Below are 26383 nucleotides of genomic sequence, written 5' to 3' on the forward strand. Positions count from 1 at the left end.
CATCAGCTGGCCCTGGTTACCTGAGCCTGGGCAACTGGGTGGCTGAGGGGACTGGGTGCTGCCATCTTGTGGCTGTGGGTGCCACCATCTTTGAGGGCGGGGCAGTCAATTAGCATGTTCCCTCCTTAGTGGTTGTGGGCACCGCCATCTTTGCAACAGCGTGAGGGTCAATTAGCATATTCCAGGGGTGGGCAAACTTTTTGACTCGAGGGCCACAATGGGTTCTTAAAATGGACCGGAGGGCCGGAACAAAAGCATGGATGGAGTGTTTGTGTGAACTAATATAAATTCAAAGTAAACATCATTACATAAAAGGGTACGGTCTTTTTTTTTTTAGTTTTATTCATTTCAAACGGGCCGGATCCAGCCCGTGGGCCGTAGTTTGCCCACGGCTGGCATATTCCCTCTTTATTAGCTAGGATTGTATCGAAAAATATATTAAAATATTTAATATCAGTTTCAAGAAGGTTTTATTGCAAAAATGGAAGTTTGTCCCAGAATTAGAAATCTATGAACAGAGTTAAAGGAGTGGCATAGTTAATTATCTGATTTTGTCAATCAGATAGACTTGTTAAAGACTCTTTTCCCCATATCCGAGTCAAATATCATGTTAAATGTTGAAATAATAAAGTCATGAGCATCAAAAGAAGAACCAAACAGAACTGCCAGCTTTCGTCATTATAATTTAGCAGGGTTAGTAGTTCCAATCTACTTCTGCAATCAATATTTGGCAACAGTGATGTTACAACTTTGTGGATAAAGATAAATACACTAAGGAAGGTGGAGAAAAGGATGCCTCTGAGTGTCAGATGACAATGCTAAGAAACCATCCCAAATCAGCATTTACGCTTCTCTAGACATGCCATGTGAAAATAATAAAGCCTTAATTACAACACTATTATTTGTGTTTTCTGTAATTTAATGACGAATGCCTTTTCAATTATTACAATGCCTAACTATAATTAATTTTAAGTAATAAGAGCATTAAATATATGGCCAAATACTACACAGGCATGCAAAAATTAACATCTTTATAATAGAGATATAATAATATAATAATCCTTTATAATCAGTTATAAATGGAAATATAAAATAAATATTATGTTAGAATATAACAAAAATTAGAAAATACTTAGGAATAAAGCTATCACATATGAAAAAGAAGCTGTATTGAAAATAAATATAATTGAAATTTAAGAAGATTAAAGGAGACTTGAGGAGAAAACATTACATAAGAATATCAATATTACCCACAGTGATACATAAAATTAATGCAGTTCTAATGAAAATCAGAAATAGTTTTTATATTATTCAACAATGCTATTTTTCAAACAGGTGGAAATTAAGTGTAAAGGATTGTCATGAAAATTTTGAGATTGAAGAATAGTATTAGAGAGCTTTACCTACAAGATATTTTAAAAAATAAAACCTCAAAACTAGTAAAATTGTAACAAAATGGTTTGGGCAGAAAAACAAAAACAGTTACATGAATGCAAATTTATATGAAAACTTTTACTATTTTTTAAAAAAAATAGAGAGCCAGAAACATCGATGAGAGAGAAACATCGATCGACTGCCTCCTGCACACCCCCCACTGGGGATGTGCCTGCAACCAAGGTACATGCCCTTGACCGGAATTGAACCTGGGACCCTTGAGTCTGCAGGCCGACACTCTACCCACTGAACCAAACCGGTTAGGGCGAAAACTTTTGCTATTATAAATGTAAGATTACAATTCTGTGGGAAAATGATGACCAATTTAATAATGAGGTTTGTCTCAGTTACTTCATCCATGAAACAGGGATAATAATATTACTTGCCTGGTAGGTTTGTTGTAGTTAATTAAATGAGATGAAATGTGCTTACATTTGTACATGACCATTCAATAAGTGCTGGCTATTAATACTATTGTTGAAATGTATACTATTAGACAACTGGAAATTAATCAAAACATGTTGGATTTCAAAAAAGAGATATTATCACTTTCATAGCTCTATAAAGGCTAGAGATTTTTCTTTATATGCCTCTGCTAAATATTCCTAAGGAATATCAAGTAAACATGTTGAACTAAATATGTAAAAACATTTGAAATCAAGTGTGTGTGTGTGTGTATGTGTGTGCACGCACACAAATATGTATAGCTGATGAGACACTAGAATTCTAGATTCTAATCTTTTTCTACTTTGAGTTTCTAACAGAATTGTCTTATGCTGCAATGAACATAGGGATACATATATCTTTGTGCATAAATGTTTTCAAGTTTTTGAGGGTACATACTCAGAAGAAAGGATGCTAGATGATATGGTAACTGTATCCTTAATTTTTTGAGGAACTTCCATACTGTTTCGTTCAGCATTATTCATAGTGTTTAAGACATGGAAAAAAACAAAGTGTCCTTCAATAGATTATTAGATAAAGAAGATGTGGTGCACATATACAATGGAATACTACTTGGCCAGAAGAAAAGATGAAATATTACCATTTGAGAAATCATGGATGGATCTTGAGAATATCATGCTAACTGAAATAAGCCACGCAGAAAAAGCCCAGAACCATATGATTTCACTCTTATGTGTGATATAAACTGAAAGCAATAACTGAAAAGTAAAACTCAGAAACAGTATGGTAGTTATTAGACAGAATGGGTGAGATAGGGTAGTAAAGGGCAAATGGAGGCAAATATATGGTGCAGAGGTTTGACTTTGGGTGGTGGGCACATAATGTAATATACAAATGATGTATCAAAATTGTACACTTGAAACCTATATAATTTTATTAACAATATTACTGCAATACATTTATTTTTTTTAAATACACTGTCTTAGGTAATTAGCAAAGCATAATTTAAGAATTAAAATACAATGTGAAAAACAATATATAAATTGCATAATTTAGTCACTATTTTTTTAATTTAGAAGAACATACACACACAAATATATGCATATGTATGTGTGTGTGTGTGTGTGTGTGTGTGTGTGTGTATATATATATACACACACATACATACATACTAGAGGCCCATTGCACGAAGAGATTCATGCAATAGGCCTTCCCTTCTCCTGGCTGCCGGCACCGGTTTTCCTCCGGCACCCAGGACCCAGGCCTTCGCTCCGGCCAGAGCCGCCTTCAGTCTTCCATCTTCGCTGCTCCGGCCGGAGCCACCTTCAGTCTTCAGTCTTTGCTGTTCCGGCTTGCCTTCAGTCTTTGCTCCACCGCTTGGAGCCTACGTATGCAAATTAACCACCATCTTTGTTGGGTAAATTTGCATACTCTCCTGATTGGCTGGTTAGTGTAGCGAAGGTACAGTCAATTTACATGTTTGTCTATTATTAGGTAAGAGATATATATATATATATATTGCAATATATGTTTAATTTATAGGAAAGCTACATCTAAAGCTATACCATGCAAAATCTACAGGTGACCGAAAAAGAAATCTTTAGATCAAATCTGGAAAGCTATTTTAGCAAGTGTTCCATTTAAAACCAACACACTACTAATTATGAAAATTATGAAAATTATTTTTAGTAGGCGAGGTTGCTGAAGTTATCTGCATATCAAAACTTGAAACTTCTTAAAATGAACCCCACTTCAACTTTGAGCTCAGGTTTTAAAGTTATGGAGAATGCAAAATTAAGATTTTCAGTGTAAAAAAAATCATGATAAATACATTTTTGAGGACATATTTTACCATATGTTACATCATGTTATACAGGTCAAATCATTTGTCTAGCTTTACTGAACAATCATTAATCACCTGTGATGACAAAACAGGGAGTTGCTATTGGAAAAATAAAGATAAATATGATATATATGAAAAGTTTTTTTTGTGATGGGTGGAGTTAAGGAAAACTGCACAGAAGAAAACATATTTGAATTTCACCTTCAAGGCTGAGTAATGCGATGTTGAATTAAAATTAGAATAGGAATTCAGGTAGAATTTACTGAATGTCCAGAGGACAGGTGTGAAACAACTTGCTGAGTTCAGAGGATTGTGGATAATGTGATAAAAATGGATTGTAGGAAAAAAGACAAAAACGGATGAAGGAAGCTAGAAGATAAGACCTATGGAGGTTTTGGACTTTAACTCTAGAAAATGGAAAGTTATGGAAACACAGTAATATGATTCCTTCTCTGCTGCTGGGAGATCACAGTTAGTGATGTGGTAGTTAGATTGGAAGAGAACAGATTGAAGGGAGGGAGAATAAGGGCATTATTCACTAAGAATCTCCGGGGTTAGTTTCAATTATCTCATCGTCGCGGATATTTGTGTATGAATACTTAGGTGCTTTTTTTTCTGTCTCTATATTATGATCTTGCTGAGAGGGATCAAATTTGGATGTTCCTTCTATATTCAACAACTCATTCTGTAGCTGACACATAAGCAGATCCTTAGGAAATATTTTTTGAATTACTCTTGTTGAAAACTGAGCAGAAAGAAAACAAAGCAACGCTAATTTCTGTGCTCCATTACAATGTTCTTTGAACTCTTGAACTGCAGTGGAGTGAAGAGCTTTGTAAATACTGAGAAAGCTTCCCTGCTTCTCCAACCTGGTCATGAGCTTAATAACTGTGCTCTTTGCTGAAGCATTGTAGTTAGTGATTAATATCGTATCTAAGGTTTAAATGACCATAGGTTTTCCTTCATAGAGTGAAGAAAATAATAAAACCAAGAGGAATATAATGATGCCAGGCTCAATTAGTCCTTAGAGGAGGGAAAAGAGAAATCATGTAGGTATTTTCAACATGAGCTGACTATTCTTTAAATTTTGTAACATTGTTTTATTCACTGGGGATAGATGTGGATTTTTAAATGAAAGAAACATATATTTTAAATTATAAATCAGGGTAACCTTTATACTTTTAAATTGACATTTCTACAGATTTCATGCACTATTCAAATTAATATAGAACCAATTTCGTCAAAAGTTAACAACACAGAATGCCTGTGTCCTGTCTCCCTGACAACATCATGCATTCATTTCCCTGTGTCTGCATACAAAGGCATGGCAAGCCAATGCTGAAAAAGGAAACTCTGATTAAAAGTTATTGTTATGCAAGTAAGAGACTTTTGTACAGCCATTGTTTAATTGATAAGCTAAAGAATAATAACTTTTACCACAACAGAAATAATAGATTCAAGTGACAATGTTCTGAAGGGTTCTTTTCTGTTTTCATACTTTAAAGCACAGATTTTAACTGAATTTATTAGCATTTATATATTTCTTCAGTCAGAATTCCAAATTAGCATTTCTAATATGTAGGTTGTGTGTATATATTCATTGTTTTTAACTTTAATCAAGGTTCATCATGTGTCAAAGATATTCATGATTTCAAAATGCTTACATCTATCTCTTATAAGTGGAAATGGAACAAAATATTTTGTTATATACATATAATTAATCTATATCATTACCAACGCTGGTATGGGCAGTAGCAATTTCACACATTTGTATTCTATGAGTTGACAGACCACAGGAATTGATAATCTAAACACTAAGACCATGTGTTTGATCTGAGAGAATCACTAATAAATTTTTTAAAAGTATTCCAAATTTTTAAGCCCTTTACTTGGTACTTAAGTATTTAATAATTTGTATATATATATATAAATATATATAAATATATAAATTATATATAAATTATATATGTGAATATATATATATATAAATTATATATAGATTATATATATAGATTATATATAAACATATATAATATATACATAGCCAGGCAAACTATGTGATATGTATAAAACTATACTGTCTATTTTGGGAAGGGCTAAGAGTCCAGAGTGATTAAAGCATAAGGATAGCATAGTGGACTAGGGGAGACATGATGTATGCAAAACAGACACAATTAAAAACATTTCCATGTAAAGGAAAATGAAATAAACATTTGTAGATAACTTTAAAAGAAAAGCATTTTTAAAAATATATTCTTGCTTGTGTTCTGGGAAACTTACTTTGCAGATGCAATTAAACTAGAATTTAAAAGTATTCTCTGGTGGTATGAGAATGACGTATTCCCCATAGTAGCAGTTCACCATTACCTTTGTAGTTAACCTTGAATCCAACAGATCCAACACTTTCATCTGTTTGAAGGTGCAGCCACATTTGGCTGCTCATGCTCACTATCAAGTCCGGCACAAAGCTTCCAGTAAGACTAGAAAGAGATGGGCAAAGAAGGGAGAGATGGGTTATTACAACGCCCTCTGCAGGCAACTTATGAGAAAGACATGTTTCTCAATACATTCTCCGCTAGAAAAAAGCAACTGTCAGATACACTTACAACACTATGCAGTGATGGAACGGAACAAACACCATTTAATGATCAAGGTTTATTATAAACAAGTAACATTTCATGTGTTTAACTAGGTTAGATCTTTCATATTCCTGAGGCAACATAGTACATTTTAGACCTTCCGAGAATTGTATACTTCTATGAAAGTCTTAAAGCTTAAAATAAACACACCAGGGATGCACTTCAATTTAACCTTTCAAGTTTCACAGAACTCTGTTCTAAAGAAATATTGTAAAAATATTTAATCACTGTGCAAAACAATAAAATGTCAAGGACTATAATATAACCCTCTGCAATACCGATGTTAGGCTAGCTGTTTCGTGTATGTTTTGATGCAAATATTTCTATTTAAAATATATTGCTAATTTCATATGACATCATTAAGTCTATGTATTAATGTCATTCAGTAATGCTCAATTTTATAACCCTCTCAAGGAAAATTACTTCATGTTTCTTTATCATTCATAAGGTTGCAGTCACATATTTGAAACAAAGCCAAAGGTCATATAAAGGGGACAGCATTACTAAGTAAATGAGGTCTTGGGGGAAAACAGCTATCAAGAATAGAAAGAGGAAAAAAAAAATGGATTCACTGCTGAGTAAAATATCCATAGTGATTGGGAATTCTAAATCACACATTAACAATATAGTGTTTTCTTTTCAAAAGAAGAAATTACTCTAAGAGTCTACCTATTTTGTTGCTATAAACAGAGAATTGCTGGAAATTACATTAGCATAAAGTTACCCTTCATAATGAAAAAGGTGCCTGCCCTAAGCAGGAAGCTCTTGGATGGAGGCTATACTGTAATTAGACCAGGAGAGGGCAGCATGGAGGAACATATCCCTGAAGTGACCATTGCAGAACATGCCAGCCATCAAAACTGTAAAATATCATCAGTGGACTGCATGCGCAATACAGCTGCGTCCCCAGTGTCCAATGTCCCAGAATTTATGGGAATCTATCACAAAGAAACCCAGTTAAATATCATGATTTAATTATGGAATTACCCATGATAGTGAGGAAAACTTAATAGTATGATATCAAGATCCTATAAGATACCATAAAATATATAGATTATATTTAATTTTTACTCGCCAAATTTAAAGTATTATAATATAAAAGATACACATAACTCCCCTTTGTAATATATATATATATATACATATATATATATATATATATCTACACACACACACACACAAACACTATTATTTGAAAACATCATGCAATTAAACATTGTGACGTGAACTTTTAATTTGCAAATAGGTGAGTTAATAAGCACCAGTCTTTTGAACTTTATAGGAAGTTCAAAAGACTGGACTTATTTTACTTTCTGTCATGTGTCTACCTTCAATCCTCACTCTTTATGGGCAAGAGTGAGATTCAAGGTAGACACATGACAGAAAGTAAAATAAATCCATTATGAAATGGGTATGAGAGCTTAAAACGATATGATGTACATTAGATACACTATATCAAATATGCCAACAATCTATTTCACAAAAAATAAACCTCTAGCATGGTAATTTTGTCAGTTCATAAAGAACAGCTAAACATATAGTCAAATTGTTCCCTTATTAACTTGTTCTTCTATTGGCCACAATTCTAGCTCACAGCTCGTTTTTGGTATAAAGGTAAAATGGAAGTCTAAAAAGTAATAATTTCCCTGACACTAGAAGGGAAAGACAAATCTCCCCTTTTGTTTAGCAATTTCTTTAGAAAACTTGAAATGATAAATGATATCTGTTTCTTTCGAATGTACAGACATATTTTAAGCTAAATAAGCCTCTTGTCAATTTTCGTGCCATGAATGTTTTCCTTGGAAGCTGTGGAACCACCTCTTTGAAACGTGACCATCCAGGAGGCTACTGCCCTGTCTTCTTGTTTCTGTGGGAGTTTGAACCTAGGCACACAGCTTGCCACAAAAACAGAAGCTTTATTTAGCCTTTTGGTAACGACAACTATTGTGTATGTAATGGACTGTAACTGCCTGGCTATATACAAAGGTGAGATTTATTTCTCTTTGCAATCTCCTTAGCAGATTGCCTGTGATGCATATCACAGTCTGGTTTAATGCTTATTCAATATCAACTCTACTGTTTCATCATTTTCTACACTTTGTGAAGAATGTTTACTGGGTTGGCAGGAGATTTCATTTTTAATTCTATCTCCCCAACAATTTGGTGGTGAGGATGGGATACAAATGGCAGTTCCTGAATGATGTGGGCCAGCTAAAGGTCTTGGGGCCCATAACGGTCTTATAAGAGGCCCTGGATTATAAAAGTCTCCCTTCTAGAGCTCTGCTCTTTTGGAATACCAGCTGGATAGACTATCATTCCAAAGTCAAGATTTTATTATTCAATAGTGTGGGTACATTGGGCTCTAAAATCTTATCAAAATCATGATTAGTAGTTTTGATAGAGGGGAAATATGGAAAGCCAGGAATGTTGCCAGAAATTCTTTCTCTTAAATAGATAAACCTCTGTCACATCTGGAATATAAATATGAGAATCCAGTCTTTCAGGATTTGTGAGGGCTTTAGAAGGGCCTCATTCTAAGCAAATTAATTTATGGAATGGATATCATTCTAAGAGGAAAGTTAAAAATGATTTGAATAGCCAGTAGGAAAGAATGAGAAGAAGGGGAGAGGCAATGTGAGAATTAAAGGTACTTTCTCTTTCATAGAAACCTTTTCTTCCTTTCTTTGCTATTTCTACTCCCTCTGTTCCCCCTATATCTCCTTATCCTTACTTGCTTCAAATAGATCCTGGGAAAAGGAAAGTGATGAGTTTTTAGATATATGGCTCCATTTGTCAATGGGTTTCCTTTCAAAGAAGGATAAGGACACAATTTCTTTAGTTGATAATGGATTACCTGCCTTCTTAGAGGATACAGGCTTGCGCTCCTCATATCCTAGTCCTGAGCTCACTCTATGTTTTAGTATAGATTCTATTTCCAGGAGTCTCTTATCATCTATTCATCATGGGTCTAGGAAAGCAGAAATTAAAAAGGAATATGTTCAGGGAGTAGTTAAGAACTTGCATAAAAGACTCTGTCCCTATACAAAGGCAACATGATGCAAAGAAGTTTCCCTAGTTCCTTGGAAAAAGGCAAATGTTTTACTAAGTGTTATGTTGATGAATATAGCGACATGATAATGTGAGCCAAAGAGCCATACAAGTGCACATTTTTCTTGTTACAATGTGAGGAAAGCCTGCTTCTCTTATCTGCTCACCAGTGATGCTAATGCCATTGAGAAGCTACCCAGCATTGCTGCCAGCTGATGGTACCCATAGGAAAGCTTTCCTTGTTTCCCAGAAGTTGTAAATGTCCTTCACAGCATGTTTTCAATTCAGACCCCCACGCTTGTACATGTGCACAAGCTATTGTATGAAATTCTGCAACTGGCGACTTTGATGTTGCAAGCACATTGGGCACCAGAACATGACCCACCCCATCAAGGAGTAGCCAAATATTCACCACCCTCCACAACTGCAGAAGAACTAAGGGCTTGGGAGACCCATCGGAGGAGATTGCTCATAGCCTTTCCTCTCAAGGTGAGCTGGGAGAAACTCAGTGTTATATTCCCAAAGAGGTGAGTCTCCCGTTATTTCCACAAAATGTACTTGCATGGATCAAAATCATCCTCTGGTCCTACCCACCTTTATCTCGGCTCTCTTGCTGACTATCCAAGTTTAAATTAAGGACAAAGTGGCAGAATGGCAAGGACAGACAGACACCATTGTAATTGACTTAGTGACGAATAACAGAAATGGAGCAAAGGGAAGGCCAAATACTATAGGAATGTCATTTGGTCAACTTTGCCAGGAGGCTGCAGTTTGCATGCTCAGTAAAGTGATGTCTGGAAGGTACTTGTGTGTCAGTCCCCCCTGGAAGCGTGGGAAGGTTGGGGATACTTATTTCCCTAAGCAAAGGAGTTTGCTCTCTTGGTTGACTCCGAGCTTACAGGGCTCTCATTCCTGCTCCCCTGCATTTTTCCCACATGGCTCATGGCCATGTGGACCCCACACAACCTGATGCTGACCTGGACCTGGCTGCAACTGGACACTGGCTTAGCTTTTAGCTCCGCTGAATTCCAGGTTACACATCTCCCAGGACTGAGTTAAAGGAAATGAGACTATAGAAACCCAGGGATGCAATTCCACACAAATAAAAATCACTCATCCTCCCATGTGAGCCTCAGAAAATTATTTTTCTCAACACATCATAATGGCTCCATCCCCAACACTCAATGGAGAAGGGGACACTCCAAATATCCTGATAACAAGATTATTACTCAAATCTTAGCTGCATTTACTCAGTTTTGAGATAATCTAGAAAAATGTGAATAAGTTAAAAACTGCTGTGTTTATTGTTCAGTTAAAACTGTTCACTAAATGAAACAACCTCTATTCTGTCCAATCTAGAAAAGAAGCAATGGAAGAAGCTTCGCTACTGCAAGAAGTTGGGGCACTGGGACAGGGGTTGGAGAGAAAGATCCAGATGATTCCAGAAATTGCAGAAACAGGGAATCAGAAAAGTGCAGAAGGCTAGGGCACAATTAACAAGTGGATTACAGCTGACGGAATCTCAGAGGTAGGAACTGGTGAAATATACTTCCAACAACTTTCTCTCAAGTTAACATATCCTTGCTTTTTATGGTAGATACTGGCACTACTTATTCTGAAATTTCCCCAGAAACCCCTCACTTTCCATCTGGTTGGCTGCTGGTATTTTGAATAAGCTTTATAATTGTGGTGTGTGCGTTTTTTTTCTTCTTCTGTAGTTCCCACATGAAAAGATCCTGTAACTGAGGAACACGTTTTCTTACTTTCTCTTGCTTCTCATGTAAGCCTATTGTGGAGATATCGCTCGTGTAATTAAGAATACCATATTGTATACTCCATATGGAGCATCTGTGGAAAGCCCTGGAAATAAAAGCATCTGATTTTCTTACTAAAAATAGGGGTACAGCAGAGAGCGGCAGACTCACAAGGCACTGGAAAAGTACCTTCAGCAGAAACAAATCAATGTATCACTTTGGGTCCTAGAAATAATAATACTAATATGTAGAACCAACAGAAATAGCATATCAAAAGCATAAGCCATGGCCATGTGTTGTCAAATGCTACCCTTTGTCCAGAGCTCAATTAGAAGGAATAAACCAGTTACAAAACAAATTAGAAAAATAAGGAATAATTATAAAAGGGAACTCACCCTGTGATACTAACACTGCCAAATGTTCAGTAAAAAAGGAAGGTAAATATGATAAAGAAGGCTGACCTTTGTCGAGATCTTGAAGAAGTAAATAAATTCACTGTTCCATTAATGCCTATATAGTTCCTATCACTGGAACGTTATAACTTTGATACCATCATCCGCAAAGTTTTTCTGCAATTTATCTATAATCTGATTTTTTGGAGGATCCTGTTTCTCTAATAGACAAGTTTAACTTTTTATTTGCTTTTACTTTTTTTTTTTTTAAATATATTTTATTGATTTTCACAGAGAGGAAGGGAGAGGGATAGAGAGCTAGAAACATCGATGAGAGAGAAACATTGATCAGCTGCCTCCTGTACACCCCCTACTGGGGATGTGCCCGCAACCAAGGTACATGCCCTTGGCTGGAATCGAACCCGGGACCCTTCAGTCCGCAGGCCGACGCTCTATCCACTGAGCCAAACCGGTTAGGGCATATTTGCTTTTACTTTTAAAGAAGTCCCATATTTATGGGCAAAGGATTCCTCAAGAGTTTAAGTGTTTTCCTACATTGCACTAGTCATTTACAGGAAAACTTTGAGGAAGCTATCCCACCAGAAGGATCTATAAGTATTTGCTGGCAGAGTCAGAAACTAAAGATCGAAGCAAAACCAATGCCTTTTCTTTGTCATAATCCCCCTTAGAAAGAGCATAAGGCCTCACGAGATAAATTGCATTATTGCTAAACTGAGGTAAAATATTTAGGGCATTTATTGCTGTTGAGGCACCAAAAGAGTCAGATGAAATTCCCTATTGCAAAAAGAAAAGAGAGAAAATTTTGGCAACACTCAGGAATATTGTAGGCAATGGATTCCAGCATTTGCAGTGAGGAAGATACTTCTGAAGGAGCGACTGTATGATAATTTCTCAGATCTTCTGGTTAAGTCTATGGATTCTAAAGATGCTTGTAACCTAAAATTGACTATGGTCTCAGTTTTGAAGAATCTAAGTTTTGTAAAGCCTTCCTACTTGTTTTGTCATGAAAATGAAGACTCTACTCTGCAGAATACTTTTAAAAAGACTGAAACCCTTGCCTTTAGTCACTTGACTTATTTGCATGTCCTATGTGTTGTTACAGCTACCTTACAAAGTGCCTAAGATCTGGACTATGTGAGTGTGCCATCAGACTAGCTGTGAACAAGAATTATTACTCAATCCCAACATTGTGCTTGGGAGACGCAAACATCCTGTTAGTCTTTTACAAGATCCGGATCAAATAGATGATCGTTACTGTACAACAGTAATAGAATAAGGCACTAAGCCCTTACCTGATTTGTCTGATATCCTCGTTCATATGCCAATTTAATGGTGTTTGATGAGGATCATGTGTTCAGAATGAAAGTGGCCAGCCTAAAGCTTTGTATGCTATAGTGATATCTCATGAAACTTTGGAAGATATAATTCCTAGAACTAAGCTGGCACAACAGTCTAGTCAATGACAGTAACAAGAGAATTGCAAAACGTATATAAAAGTCATCTGATGTCTGTCATGAAACAGAAGAAATTTGGAAAACTTTGAGGAGAAATAACAGAGCCTACAGAGAACTGATAACTGGTTTGTGAGAAGATGCACTTCTGCCTACATAGGCCAGCAAGCCATTGTAGAGCTCACACCAGGCAGAATGAAAACTGCGAAAGGCAATGGTTTTGCTGAGAGAGCTGTGAAATAAATTTTACTAAATTATGGGAATAATCTAACAAAGCAATTCCTATACCACAGTCCTTAATTCTTGGTTAATTATGTTGTGTCATCATCATAATCATCTAAGTAAAAGAGATTTTAAAGATAGATAGACTCTAACTATATACATATATCTAATATATATGAAGTTATTCAAAACTTATTAAAGAGATGGCCAATTTGTCAGCAGAATTCTTTACAGGATATTCCCTAAGTATATGTAGGCAGTCTTCCCCAAACAACTTCACAGGAAACTTGATGGCATTTGGATTTCATAGAATTATTGCCTATGGATAATAAAAGATTTTGTCTAGTTATGTTGTATATGATGTCTGGAGGGTCTGAAGTCTCTCCTTCAGGTGCCAATGTTCAGGTGGTGGTAAGGTAATGTCTGTCTTAATTCACATATTGTGTATTTTGTGGAGACTAGAGCATAATGAATCAGAGAGAGAAAGATGTCTTGTTTCCACTGTCATTCAGTAATTATGCAAATGTTTGCAGATTCCCATAAGTTGAATCAAACTCATTTGCTAAGATTCAGCAATACACTAGATTAAAATGGCCTATAACTTTACTGCTAACTTTGTTAAAAATTAGAGCAACTCCTGCAAGCAAGCATGATATTTTCCCTGTAAACTTATATTCGGCAGGCTAACCATATGCCTATCAAAATGAAAGAGAATTCCAGGGGGACACATGCTTGCCAGGGGAAGCCGGCACCTCAGATGGGCTGAACAGTGGCTCTCACAAAGGACTTGAAACTTAAATTTGCTAGAGCAACTTAATGCCACTGAATTCATTCTCTCTCTCTCTCTCTCTCTCTCTCTCTCTCTCTCTCTCCCTCCCTCCCTCCCACCCTCCCTACCTTCCTCTCTCTCAAAAAAAAAAAAAAAGAAAGGAAAAAAAAAACTTGTCCTTGAGTTGTTTTTTTTTAAAAAAACAATAATAACAACAAAACAATCCTACCTTTTGGTTCAACAGAGTTGAGTTCAATTTCTCTTTCCTATTGAAACAATGTTGACTCTGTCCAATACTTGGGACCCTATTGCAATAGTCTTGATTCCTATTGCAACTGTCTTGAGTAAAGTCTTCCTGGCTGTTTTACTGACCTGCCATAATTTTTCCGTTACACCAGTATTGACATAATCTGTTCTTATAAATCTAGCAATCTAAATATTGACAGAGTAAAAGTGAGACCATCTGGAAAACACTGTTATAAATTCAAGGATAAAACCAATTTTGTACCAGGAGTCATATACATAAATGGCTACAGGCCCAGGCAGGCAAATGCAAAGCTTCTTAGAAGCTCAAGTGCAAAACAAAAGAAGAATTAGTGACCATGGAGAACCTGTACCCTCTCTAAAGGGGGCAAGAAGAGTGTTCCAGCCATTATTTGCTAGGTGACAATCCAAGCCTAGTGTTGCCAGTTTGACAAAAGAAACCATAAATTAAGATTTTTCTTGCATGTAATATCCAGTTCTTTAAAACTTTGTATTTCCCAAACAATAAACAAACACATCTACTGATCATATTAGCTCTGTGGCTGCAAATTTCTAATACAGTATTATAGCATAATGAAATCTAAGCTATCAGGTATAAAATCACAAGGAAATCTAGGAGAAACTGCAGATTATTTCTAGAAGATAGTAGTCCAATGTAGTAAAATACCTACCAGGCTCACCACTCTGATAAAAATGCTGAGACTTTTTATGAGGGGTGAAGTTACAAACAATTTGAGCACAACAGCCAAGCATGTAAAATGCTGACCCTTTTATACATTCTATGTTAAGAATCACAAAATGGAATTATAATAGCTCAGAGACAGACAGCAAAGTTGTGGTTGATGAGTGATATACATGTTGTGGGGAGAGGAAGAGGTTAAAGTTGAAGTCAAGCATGCATGAGGACAGCTAAGAAGAGTAGGTTTTTGCTTTTGTTTTGTTTTAGTTTTTTTTCCTAGGATTATAAGAACAAAGAAGGAATAATACTGGGGCCTATAATGTACACATAAGGTAAATCCTAGGCTTTATTACAGGATTATGGAATAATACCAGAAGAACTTGTAAAATTAATAATCAAAAATAAAGAAGAGAGAAAAAAGAATGAAATAAAATTAGCTTACCTTCAATCAATTTACACAGAAAGAAATACATACATGACAAGCACATTGTATCTGGGAGTAGTTTATGCTGAAAATAATTTATAAATATTTATACCAGTAGTTCTCAAATTTTTGATGTGCATAAGGATCACTTGGTAAGTCTATTAAACATGTATATTTTGTGGTGCAAATCCCAGAACACTGATTTAATAGGTCAGGAATAGGGGGCCAGAAATCTACTTTTAAAAAGTGTTTCAGGTAATTATGATGCAAATATCCCATTTTTAGAAATATGGATTTGATAAAGCCTGAATTGCAAATCAAGAGTTATGAAAGGAATTCTGAGAGCACACCCTAAGCTTTTGAAGTTCATAGCAAGTAAACAATATACTTTCCCTGTAACATTTCTTCATGGATTCATCAGAGGTAAATAATTGGAATTAACAGCCCAAGGACCCAGCAATAAATAAGTTCCTAATACTTCCCTTTTTTCAACATAATTTCATTTTTTTTAGCTCCCATTAAGAACCATATTTGGTCTATTTTAACTATCTCAGTTCTGTGAGAAGAGGTTCATTGCTGGTTCACTACTTCAAGTTTCATTGCTAAAGATTTCAAATTTATAACCACTGATAAACTCTCAGCTCCAACACTTGGCAGTTACGGATGAGTTTGCCACCAGTAAGTGAGCAACACTGACCAGTCTTTGGTACCAGTTTAAGTCTCTGGGATCTATTTTATACTTTTTTCCACTCTGTTTTTAAATTAATTGAGGGCAAATGTGTTTTCTATATAAGACCCAATCAACCACTTCACAATTTCTCTTTAGATGTCTATTTCCAATGGGCTCCTGTCTGATAATACATTCTAAGAATTTGTGTTTGGATTAAGTACATTAAGTCCCACTGAAGGGGATTTAATGTACTTACAAGTAGGCCGATGATAACAAATAAGGTGCAATGCTTTTGACGGTGCTAGTGAGACATAAAGAAAAATAAGGGAAATTCTTCAAAAATACCTGACAGGCAAAGTCAAGAGGAAAACACAGAGGACTTACACTTGGAGCACTGTTCGGGGGTCTCCAACTTCACCCCCATCACCAATTGTCAACGTATCATAGCCGATCTCAAGGTCAAATTCTTCGAAGTTTATCTGGATAACCTAGCAATAAACAGAAACAAACATCTCAAATATGTAGCATTATGCAATAAAAACAAAAATAAAGCAATGGGAGGAAAATATTTAAAATGCACCTCAGACATTTCATACTATGGCAGCAGGTCATGTCAGACTATTGCTAAAGTTCAATCATTATGATTCTCCAACAATTTTCATTTGGCACATTGTACTCTCTGTAATAATTTTCAATGAAATGGCATGGCTTCTGTTTATAGAATACTCTCACATGAAGTATTTGAAGAATGATGAATGCAAATCTTCTTAGAGAAGGTTTTATAAAAAGGACATGTAGGTGGAGAGTGGTTTTCCATACATTTGCAGATATTTTTATAAAGCTAACTCAATAAAACACAGAGCATGCTTAAATAGTATAGCTTAAAATATGTTACAGCTAAATTTGAATCTAGATCATCAGATTTAAAAGTATCAGGGGCAGAGTCCAAGATAGCAGCATGAAGATCCTGAACTCATCTCCTCACACAAGCACACCAAATTCACAACCGTATCGGATCATTTCCCTCTGAAAATAACCTGGACTCTAGAGGAACTTCTGTTCTCCACAACAAAAGATAAAAGGACCACGTCCGACGGAAGGACTGGCAGAGACTGTCTCCCAAAGGACCTACCCTGACATGGCAACATACAAGAGGGAGGGATCGCACCACACAGGCATCTCTCCCCGAGGAGCCAGGGTTTGGTGTCCAACATCTGGCACCCCAACCCCTGGGAGCTGCACCAGAGAGGCAACCCCCAAAACATTTGGCTTAGAAAACAAAGCACACTACTTTGGAAGACACATTAATCCGTGATAAATAATTATTATTTTTTACTAAAGCATACTCATACATCCATATTGTTTATGCTCCTATGCAAATACCCATATTTAACTAAATTGTAATTCTTAAGTTAGGAACCTAATATAATGACACATATGTAATAACTTGATCAATAAAGAGATTTTTTAAAAAACTAAAAAAGAATAATGTAATTAAGAATCAATACTGTAAGAAATTACATAAACACTATCCTATATTCAATAAGTCCTTGAGCAAAAATTAATTTATGGTAAAATATAACTCATCACCACATAAAGAAAATGAATGCTTTAGGTTACCAATATTACTAGAAAGTAAATTAAAAAGGCATACCTTTAATAATTATTATAACTATTTATAACTGTGGTATCATAAAAAGGAATTTTAAAAACAGAAGTCATAACCTGGCTTTTCAAAGCTATATAACAACAAATTGTGATTATGACTCTTTAAAAAAGTATTTTATATTTGCATTGACTAAATAAATTGTTCAGTCAAGTTTAATACAGAAGATACAAAAAAACCTTGAATTATACATTTTACATGACTGCAATTTAAAAATGTTTCCCAGTTTACCCTGAGCTAAATATAAATATTCTCATTTAATGACTGCCTGTCAATAGAGATTTAGGTTGTTTCTACTTTTTGCTATTATAAGCAACACAGTTATGAGCAATATTAAATATTTTCTGCTTCAAAAATACAAGTATATCTCTAAGTTATATACGTAGGAGTCCAATGTCCAAGTAATAAAGGAAAAATTCAATTTTATAACATTGTGCCATGATTTTCCAAAGTTATTTTACTAATTTAAATGCTCACAACATGTATACATTAGATTTCATTATTTCTACCAATTTAGAGTATGTAAGAATGATGTTTGTTTGGCATTTTCTTCATTAATTATTATGTTGCATGTCTTTTCATGTATACGTCATTTACGCTTCCTTTTCTGTGACATGACTATTTGTATTTTGGCTAATTTTCACTTGGACAACTTGTTTGCTTGTTATTGATTGCAAGAATCCTTTATGTCAGATTCCCCACAGTTTTCCATTATAGCACACGTAAGGAAAGAATAGACACAATGAGGTAGAGCTGATGAGGCTGCTTACAATGGAAGTTTTTTGCCCAAGATATTGAGAGCTAAGATCAATATTTTAGTTCTACCTGTAACTCATTCATGATGCATCATTCATAATACTTCATTGAGCCTGGCTCACCTGTTGAGAATATCAGCTTTACTGGTGTACATTCTGGATACCAATACATTACATGTTATGTGTGTTGCAATATGTTCTTTAAGTGTATAATCTGATTTTTCACTTTCTGTGTTAAATATTTTAGTCTAGAAGAAATAATGTTAACGAAGTTAGACTTATTAACCTATACGTAGCACTTTTGCATTGGCTTATGAGCCAAGGTGGTAAAGATATTTCCTGCAAAACTTTAACCTTTGGGAAATGACTTTCATAGAAAGGATAAAGTAGGTATGTGTAGTGAGCAGAATTATGACTCTCTAAGATCTGCCCCCCCCCCAAACCATGTAGATGGCCTGTATAATTACTTCCCCTTTGAATGTAGGCAAAACCTATTAACATCATGGAGAATGAATCCCATAATTGGTTACATTATATGGGTAACATAAGGGTTGTTATAGATTTACAGATGTAATTAAGGTTTTTATTCAGTTGACTTCAAGTTAATCAAAGGGGATTATCCTGGGTGGGCTTGACCCAGTTCAGGGAAGTTCTTTAAAGAAGGTCTAGTAGTGAGAGACAAAATAAATCAGAAGAGATTCTTTCCTATTTGCCTTTGAAGAACACATTGTTGCTGCGAAGAGGTCCAGGTAGCAGGCATAGTGGGTGGCCTTTATAAACTGAGAACCTCAATCATAAACCCCAGTAACTAAATTCTTCCACCAATCAGCGAGCTTGGTATCACAGTCTCAAATGAGATTACAGCCCTGGGCAACACCCTGATTTTATTCTGGTGAGACCTTAATAAGAGGATTCAGCTAACGTGTGCCTAAAGTACTTTCCCATGGAAACTGTAAGATAACAAATTTATTTAGTTTCATGCTGCTAATTTTGGGTAATTTGTTATGCAACAACAGAAAGCAAGCGCAGCATCACTTTCAATTTTTCTTTAACTGCAATATGAACAAGAAATTGTCTCTGTAGTTTAATTGAATAAATAGTCCTCCTTTCCTCAGTGATCTGAATGTCAAACTCTGACATACATAAAGATTCTATAAATAGGGTGTTGGTTTTGGGGCTCTAGATTCTATTCTCTTGATCAGTTTATCTGTCCCTGAACCAACATAAATTGGCTTAACTCTTTTTTTTATACATATGCTGAAATCTTTTCTTGTTGTTGTTTCAATGATATATATCTTTATATTTTCAACTGTTGGTATGTAGAAATGAAATTTATTTTTGCTAAATGACTTCATATTTAGGCAATTTGATAAGCCTTCCCTATTATTTAAAAATCTTTGTAAAGTATCTTTATTTTTCTACATAACAAGCATGTCTTCTGTAAATAACATTTTAAATCTTGCTTTTAAGCCTCTTAAAAATTTTCTTTTATCTTAATGCCTTGGATCTCTTATATAATTTTTACTAGAATAGGTGATAGTTAACTTCATTAAACCATATTTTATTTTAAAAGGTGTATATGTAATGGTTCACCATTAAGAATATTTTTAAGGTAGATAATACTTTATAAACATGAGGAAGTTTGCTTCTCTGGTTTTCCTTGCTGATTTACTCTTAAAAGTTACTGGTATCATAAAATAAGTTGACAAATGTACACGTTCTTTTATCTTATGGAAGACTTTCCAATACTTTGAAAATAACCAGACACAAAAAGACAAGTATTATATGTTTCCCCATATATAAAATATCTAAATAGGTAAATTTGTAGAGATAGGAAATACAAGTGGCGATAGAAGTTAAATTTATAGAGATAGAAGTTACCAGGGTAATTGGTGGTTATTGCTTAATGGTAATAGGGTTTTAGTTTGATGTAGTGAAAAACTATTGACAACAGACATGGGTGATAGTTGCACAACATAGTAAATGTACTTAATGCCAATGAACTGTACACTTAAAATGGTTGAAATTGTAAGTTTTCTTTTAAATATTTACCAAAAGAAAAGTAGTAAATAAAAATAGAGGACACACACTTATATATTAGAAATAGAAACAAGACAGAAATGCAGGCCCAGCACAGACTAAAAGAAAGTGAATGACAATATGACAGTGAATTTGAAAACTTTGTCAGCATTGAATGTTTCTAGGGAAAACAACAACAATAACTTGACTCAATAAATAAATAAATAAATAAATAAAATAAGAGGCCTAAACTATGAAATAAACAAGCAGTAAAATGTCAACTACTGCTCCCCAAAAAGAGGCTCAGATGTTTTTACAGGATAGTTTTACTTAGCTTCCAAAAATAGGAGTGGAATTTCTGGGTCATGTATTAATCCTATGTTTAGCTGTTTGAGACACTGCCAAACCGTTTTCCAGAAGTGCTGCGACATTTTAAATCCCACCAGGAATGCGTGAGGCTCCAAATGTCTCCACATCAACACCACTTACTTTCCGCTTGTTTTTGTTTGTGTTTTATTACAGCCGTCCTAGCAGGTGTGAAGTGGTATCTCTCCTGCTGCTTTTAAGATTCTGATTGTCTTTACCTTTCAACAATCTAACTAGATTGCGTCTAGGTATATATCTCTTTAGAATATCTTGCTTGAATTTAAGCTTTGAGAATCCTGAAGGCCTAAATTGGGTATAATTTCATTCATTGTCTGCTAACTAGATCCAAGGTTTACTAGCATGCTCGTGTAAATTGAACACCCTTTGTGGGTTTTTAGATAAATGTTAAAGCTTCAAGTTTAACTTCTTTACTTATTGATCTAAGGAGAGGAGGCCCTAATCTTAGAATTCCATAGACGAATTGCTATCTGCTCCAAGGAAAACCGAGCTTTATACTGATTTATTCTCCTTTCATTTCAGCTCACTGTTCTTTTCATTATATATGTATATATCCTTGCACTACGGTGTCGGGTGAATTTCCCGCCAAAATATAAGATGGCGCGTTAAAATGCCTATATCTTTTGAAGTATGGGTTCGATTGAAATGAAATATTTGGTAATACGCAGTTACAATCGGCCCGAGTTTACACGTTTCCCGCACTCCACCGCAAATCTATATGAACCGAGTTTTAAGACGGCTCCCGCGGAGTACGCGCAATTCACGCTAACTCGTTTCCCGCAACCCAAGTGCTTGTTAACTAGCAATGCTCTGAAGAAAAATATGGTGTGTTTTTGTTTTTTTCCAGTGGGTAGACCTCTCAGAATACTTCATCTGTCATCCTATTCAAAGAAGAAAGGCCATGATCCACTTTACTCCAAACATTTCAAAATAGATCCATGAGTGCACTTCATTTAAAATTAAGGAACATCTCCTTTAAAATGGCTTAAAAAGCCTAATAGACTAGTAGATACAATATATGTGTCTAATAAATGACTCATTGATTGGATTGCTAATTCTATGCAAATCTTTTGATAGTCATTCTTGTATAATCATGTCCTAAAGAATTTGGACATCCATTTAATGGTAGACTTTACTTTGCCTGAATTGTAACTGAGACCCATGCATGTATATATGCCACAATGAGAACTCTATCCATTTTAAAGTGATGGGTTAATTACCAAATAATCCATATATTTTCTGATAAGCACTTAACCACTGAGCTGTCACTAAAATTTGAGACAGTTGTAATTATTGAACAGTTTCAATGATACCCAATCACTGAGAAGCTAGAATAGTCTGATTTGTAGAAAACATTCATTATAATTTAATTCATTGAGGCTTAATTTAAACATTGCTTCTAAAATAGGAGTTTAAAAGTAAAGTCTACATATTAAAAAAGAGACAAAAACTATTTTTCCCTCAAATGGTCACATTAATATAAATAAAGCATGCTAATAAAACTCAAAAATAGCACATTAGATACTCCCAATAGAGAAAATATTATTTAGTGGAATGTATAAAGGTAATTTGGAAAATTTAAAAAAAAGAAAAAAAAACAACACACTATACTTTTGCCTGTGCAAGAATAGAAAATGTAACATCAGGAGTGTGATGTGAAATTTTCTACAGATTCTACTGTAATATGGAGTTGACCAAATAGCCATTTTCCATCCCTTTATCTTGGCATAATGTGGAAATAAAGTAGAAAGATTTTAAAAAATCAATAAATCATCATCAATATAATATGAATGCTTTCTTTACATGTTTAGTTGGCATTAGGGCTGAAATATTTAGTAAGGAAACAGGAAGAATATCATGTTTATTAGTAAAGAAAGAAATGTCATATATTTTGCCTTATTTGCCTTATTATTAATCACTCGTGAGTAGAAAAAGAGAGCTGCATTTAGCTCAGAGTACTGCCAAAAAACTTGTAATAATAAAATGTAGAAATTACTTATAACTGTCTTGATTTTTAAAAGCAATTACTTCCATTTGTAAGGGGATAATTCCAAATGGCTTATACAGTGCTGCTTATTGAGGGTTATTTAAAACTTTGAAGGTACTAAGGCAGTCAGTTAAGAATAACCTCATGCATTTTAACATTGGCTTTACAGAAGTTTGAAATCTGAAAATAGCATTAGACATTAAATGCTTAATAGTTTCATTTCCTACAAGTTTGAATACATGGATTTTTTAGGGTATTTTGATAAAACTGGTGTAAAACTTATGTCTCATAATTTTCAATCTCTGCATTATTCACAGAGCCATGATTTCTACATCATTATATTTTATGAAGTCATGTGAAATTCATGCTTAATTTTAAGCTGCATATTTGTTACCCAGGAAAATTTAAACTTGACAAATATTTATAATGTGTAAGACACTAGGCTCATTATTCTACATGCATTGCTTTATTTTAACCCTAAAACTATATGTAGTGTATATTTGTACATTCGTTTGGCCACTTAGCACCTAAATATCCTCCTTGAATTTGAGGAATTAGGAGCCTATTTCCCAATGAGCAGAGTATAGGCATTTGACCTAAGGATCAGGAACTATGGATTCTGGCAGAGGGTGGCAAAAGCAACAGAAACATCTAATTTTGGATGCAATCGTGTTTATAATACTAAAGTCTTAGAGCAGCATTGTCCAATAGAAATAAAAATCTTCTCAGAAGTCAGAACCAGAATCCACGTCACACTGTATCAGAGTAAGGTCCTAGAGAGACGGAGTTCTGCTACTTGCCAGGCTCATCAAGGAACTCATTCCACTTTCAGAGAAGGTAGTCTCTCCACCAATCTTGTCCAGCAGGGTATTGCTCTATGAATTTCAATACTCTCTTCTTCTGAATGGGAGTGTTTAAGACAGTTACCACCTTTGTTTTCTATAATTACATACGGGATGTGATGATACCCTATCTTTTGACCATAGGTCTCTGGATAATGGGAAACTACATTGGAAATAATGGAGATGCCAGTACAACACTTGGATATTCTAAGCTCATTGCATGAAGTGACAGGCTGACATTTTGGGTTTTCTCCACTGATATAGGTGAAGAATATGTTTTGTGTAGGCTTTTTTTTTTTTTTTTACAAAGTGAATGCAGAGGAAGATGTATCTATATGGAAATCTGGTAATCACAAGGGAGCACTGTGGCAGAAATAATCAACTGCCTTCCCACAGCCCTCTCCTTTGTTCACCCCTGACCTTTCTCTTAAGGCTACACTGGTTTTGTTCAACTACGTATCTTACTCTACACATCCACATGCTTTATGGATTGCTGACCCCATTCTGAGTTCTATGGGATGGTCCTAATCAGCCTGTGCCAATCTTAGCAGTCTCATTTCAATTTGTCGTGGGTAAGATTACATATTAGTATGTGACCTAATTCTGATCAGGGAAAAGTGAGAAGAAATCTACTGGAAGGCTTTTGGGAAAGGACTCTTGGTGCTCAAATTAAATGCTAAGTGAAAAAAAAGTCAGACAGAAAAGAACAAGAATTGTATGATTTACTCATATATGGAATATAAAACAAAAAAATAACAAATAAAAAAGCAAAACAAATAAAAAGAAAACTCAGATACAAAGAACAGAATCATGGTTACCAGGAGGGGTAGAGTCAGGGGAGGATAAAGAATATGAACTATGTCAAATACATGGGGATGAAAGAGACATAGCTTTGGGTGGTAAGCTTACAATAGAATACACAGATGTCGTATGATAAAGGTGTATGCTTGAAATTTATATAATGATATTAACCAGTGTTACCACAATGATTTAATTAAATAATAAAGTAAAGAAGAAAACCAAAGACTCAGTCTGCTTTGGAAGTGACTGAATGTATTGACTGGCACTATGGCAGCCATTGTGTAATGTGGTTTGAGGACAAAGCCAGGGCATGAAGATGCCCAGAGCCAATATTAGATGTTTTTACTGCGTACCTGAGGATTGCATACCTCTGGACAGCATGTTGTGCCAAATAGTGCATTTCCTTATTACTTAAACCATTTGATTTATGGTTTCCTAGACTTAAAACTGAAAACTTTCTAGTGGATAAATAGGTCTAATCTATTCTCTTTTTAAAGAAATACCTTGTCCACATAATTTGCCCAGATTTATTTGGCAAACAATGACGGTGCTAAAATCTATTTCAGATTTGTCTGATGCCACAATCTGTGTGCTTAAACATCACACTATTCTGTGTTTGTATAGTAAAGTCTGCAATTTAGGAAATCCTCTCTGTCTGCCAAATACTGCATAACAATTTCTAACTATGCTCTTTGATGTTGGGCCTATGCCCTATGTGTTAAATACCTCGTAGTGTTGGCAAGGGAAGATAATTTCTGATATCTAATGTCAAATCCCTGGGGAAAATACAGGAAGGATGGGTTGGAATAAGCTATTTTATCTTCTATGGTAAAGTCTATTGGTTTTTGTTGTCTTCTTCAAAACAAATCTGAAAGCAAATAAAATTTCTCAATATTTCTTTAGCACCTGACGCTGGTATTAGGCATTTGTAGCAATATATTTAGTAGAGAATTAAAATAAACCCTTCAAGATGTTCAACTAAACAAATTAATGATAGCTTAACTTCAATACCATGCTATACTTTTTAGTGAGACAGAATGATAGAATCAAGTGCACAAGCAAAGCCTAGGGTATTAAGGCCCATCGCTGCCATATAATGTTATATTATTTGGAGAGAGTCTCTGATATCTATAAAAAGTTCATACTTTTTTCATATTGAAGCAAGTATTTAATTAAAGAGTTTATAAAACAACATATATGTACTTGATATATAGTAGATCCTCAATAAGTGGCAGTTATTATTAGCTATGATAACTAATTCAGCATAAAATAGATGCTCATATCTGTTCACAGTAAATCTTGAGGATAAAGTTCTTTTTCTTTCTTTCTTTTTTTTGGCAATGATTCAAAGAGAAGAGATTTCCCCCAAACTCTATGCTGCTAGAAAATTCTCTTTTCTGGAAGTAGTGTTCTCCATTATGTTCACTTTAGAACATTAATAATTCACTCCAACATTAACAAGTATTTTTGTTGCCAGATGAGGAAATCCAGAATGCAAAATATATGCTTAAATACGAAAATACACACAGTTTAATTAAGTTTCAGCTATGCAATGCCATGTCACCCCATCAATTTAACATCTAATTCCCTTTTCACATACTTCCCAGAGACCTTGACAATCACAATACAATGGGGAGACACGAGGTAAACAAGACCCATGCGGTGCTCTGTATTAAATGCTTCTGGACACAGACACACAGAGTTACAAGGAAGCAGAGATGAGAGCCCCTAATCCAACTGGAGAGTAAAGAAGAAAGATTTCTCCCAGGATAAAACTCCCAGGCAGTGCAATGGAAGGTGAAGATGGGAACTGGGAAAGAACACTGTAGGGAAATGGACAAAACATGACACAGTGGGAAGTAATATTCTTTTTGTTTCTGCAATAGAAACTGTGAGAGAGAAATGATGAGAAGG

The 26383-nt window shown here is 35.0% G+C and overlaps 1 protein-coding gene across 1 annotated transcript in view; it reads right to left on the reverse strand.

Annotated features, from left to right (window-relative positions):
* The window catches only part of CSMD3 (CUB and Sushi multiple domains 3), an 831991-nt gene that overhangs the window by 401357 nt on the left and 404251 nt on the right, over positions 1-26383 (reverse strand). Inside the window, 2 exon segments of the mRNA XM_006085310.3 lie at positions 6050-6162; positions 16400-16503. Coding sequence (XP_006085372.1) covers positions 6050-6162; positions 16400-16503 — 217 coding nt within the window.

This window comes from Myotis lucifugus, unplaced genomic scaffold (assembly GCF_000147115.1).
Source record: "Myotis lucifugus unplaced genomic scaffold, Myoluc2.0 scaffold_17, whole genome shotgun sequence".
Taxonomy (NCBI): domain Eukaryota; kingdom Metazoa; phylum Chordata; class Mammalia; order Chiroptera; family Vespertilionidae; genus Myotis; species Myotis lucifugus.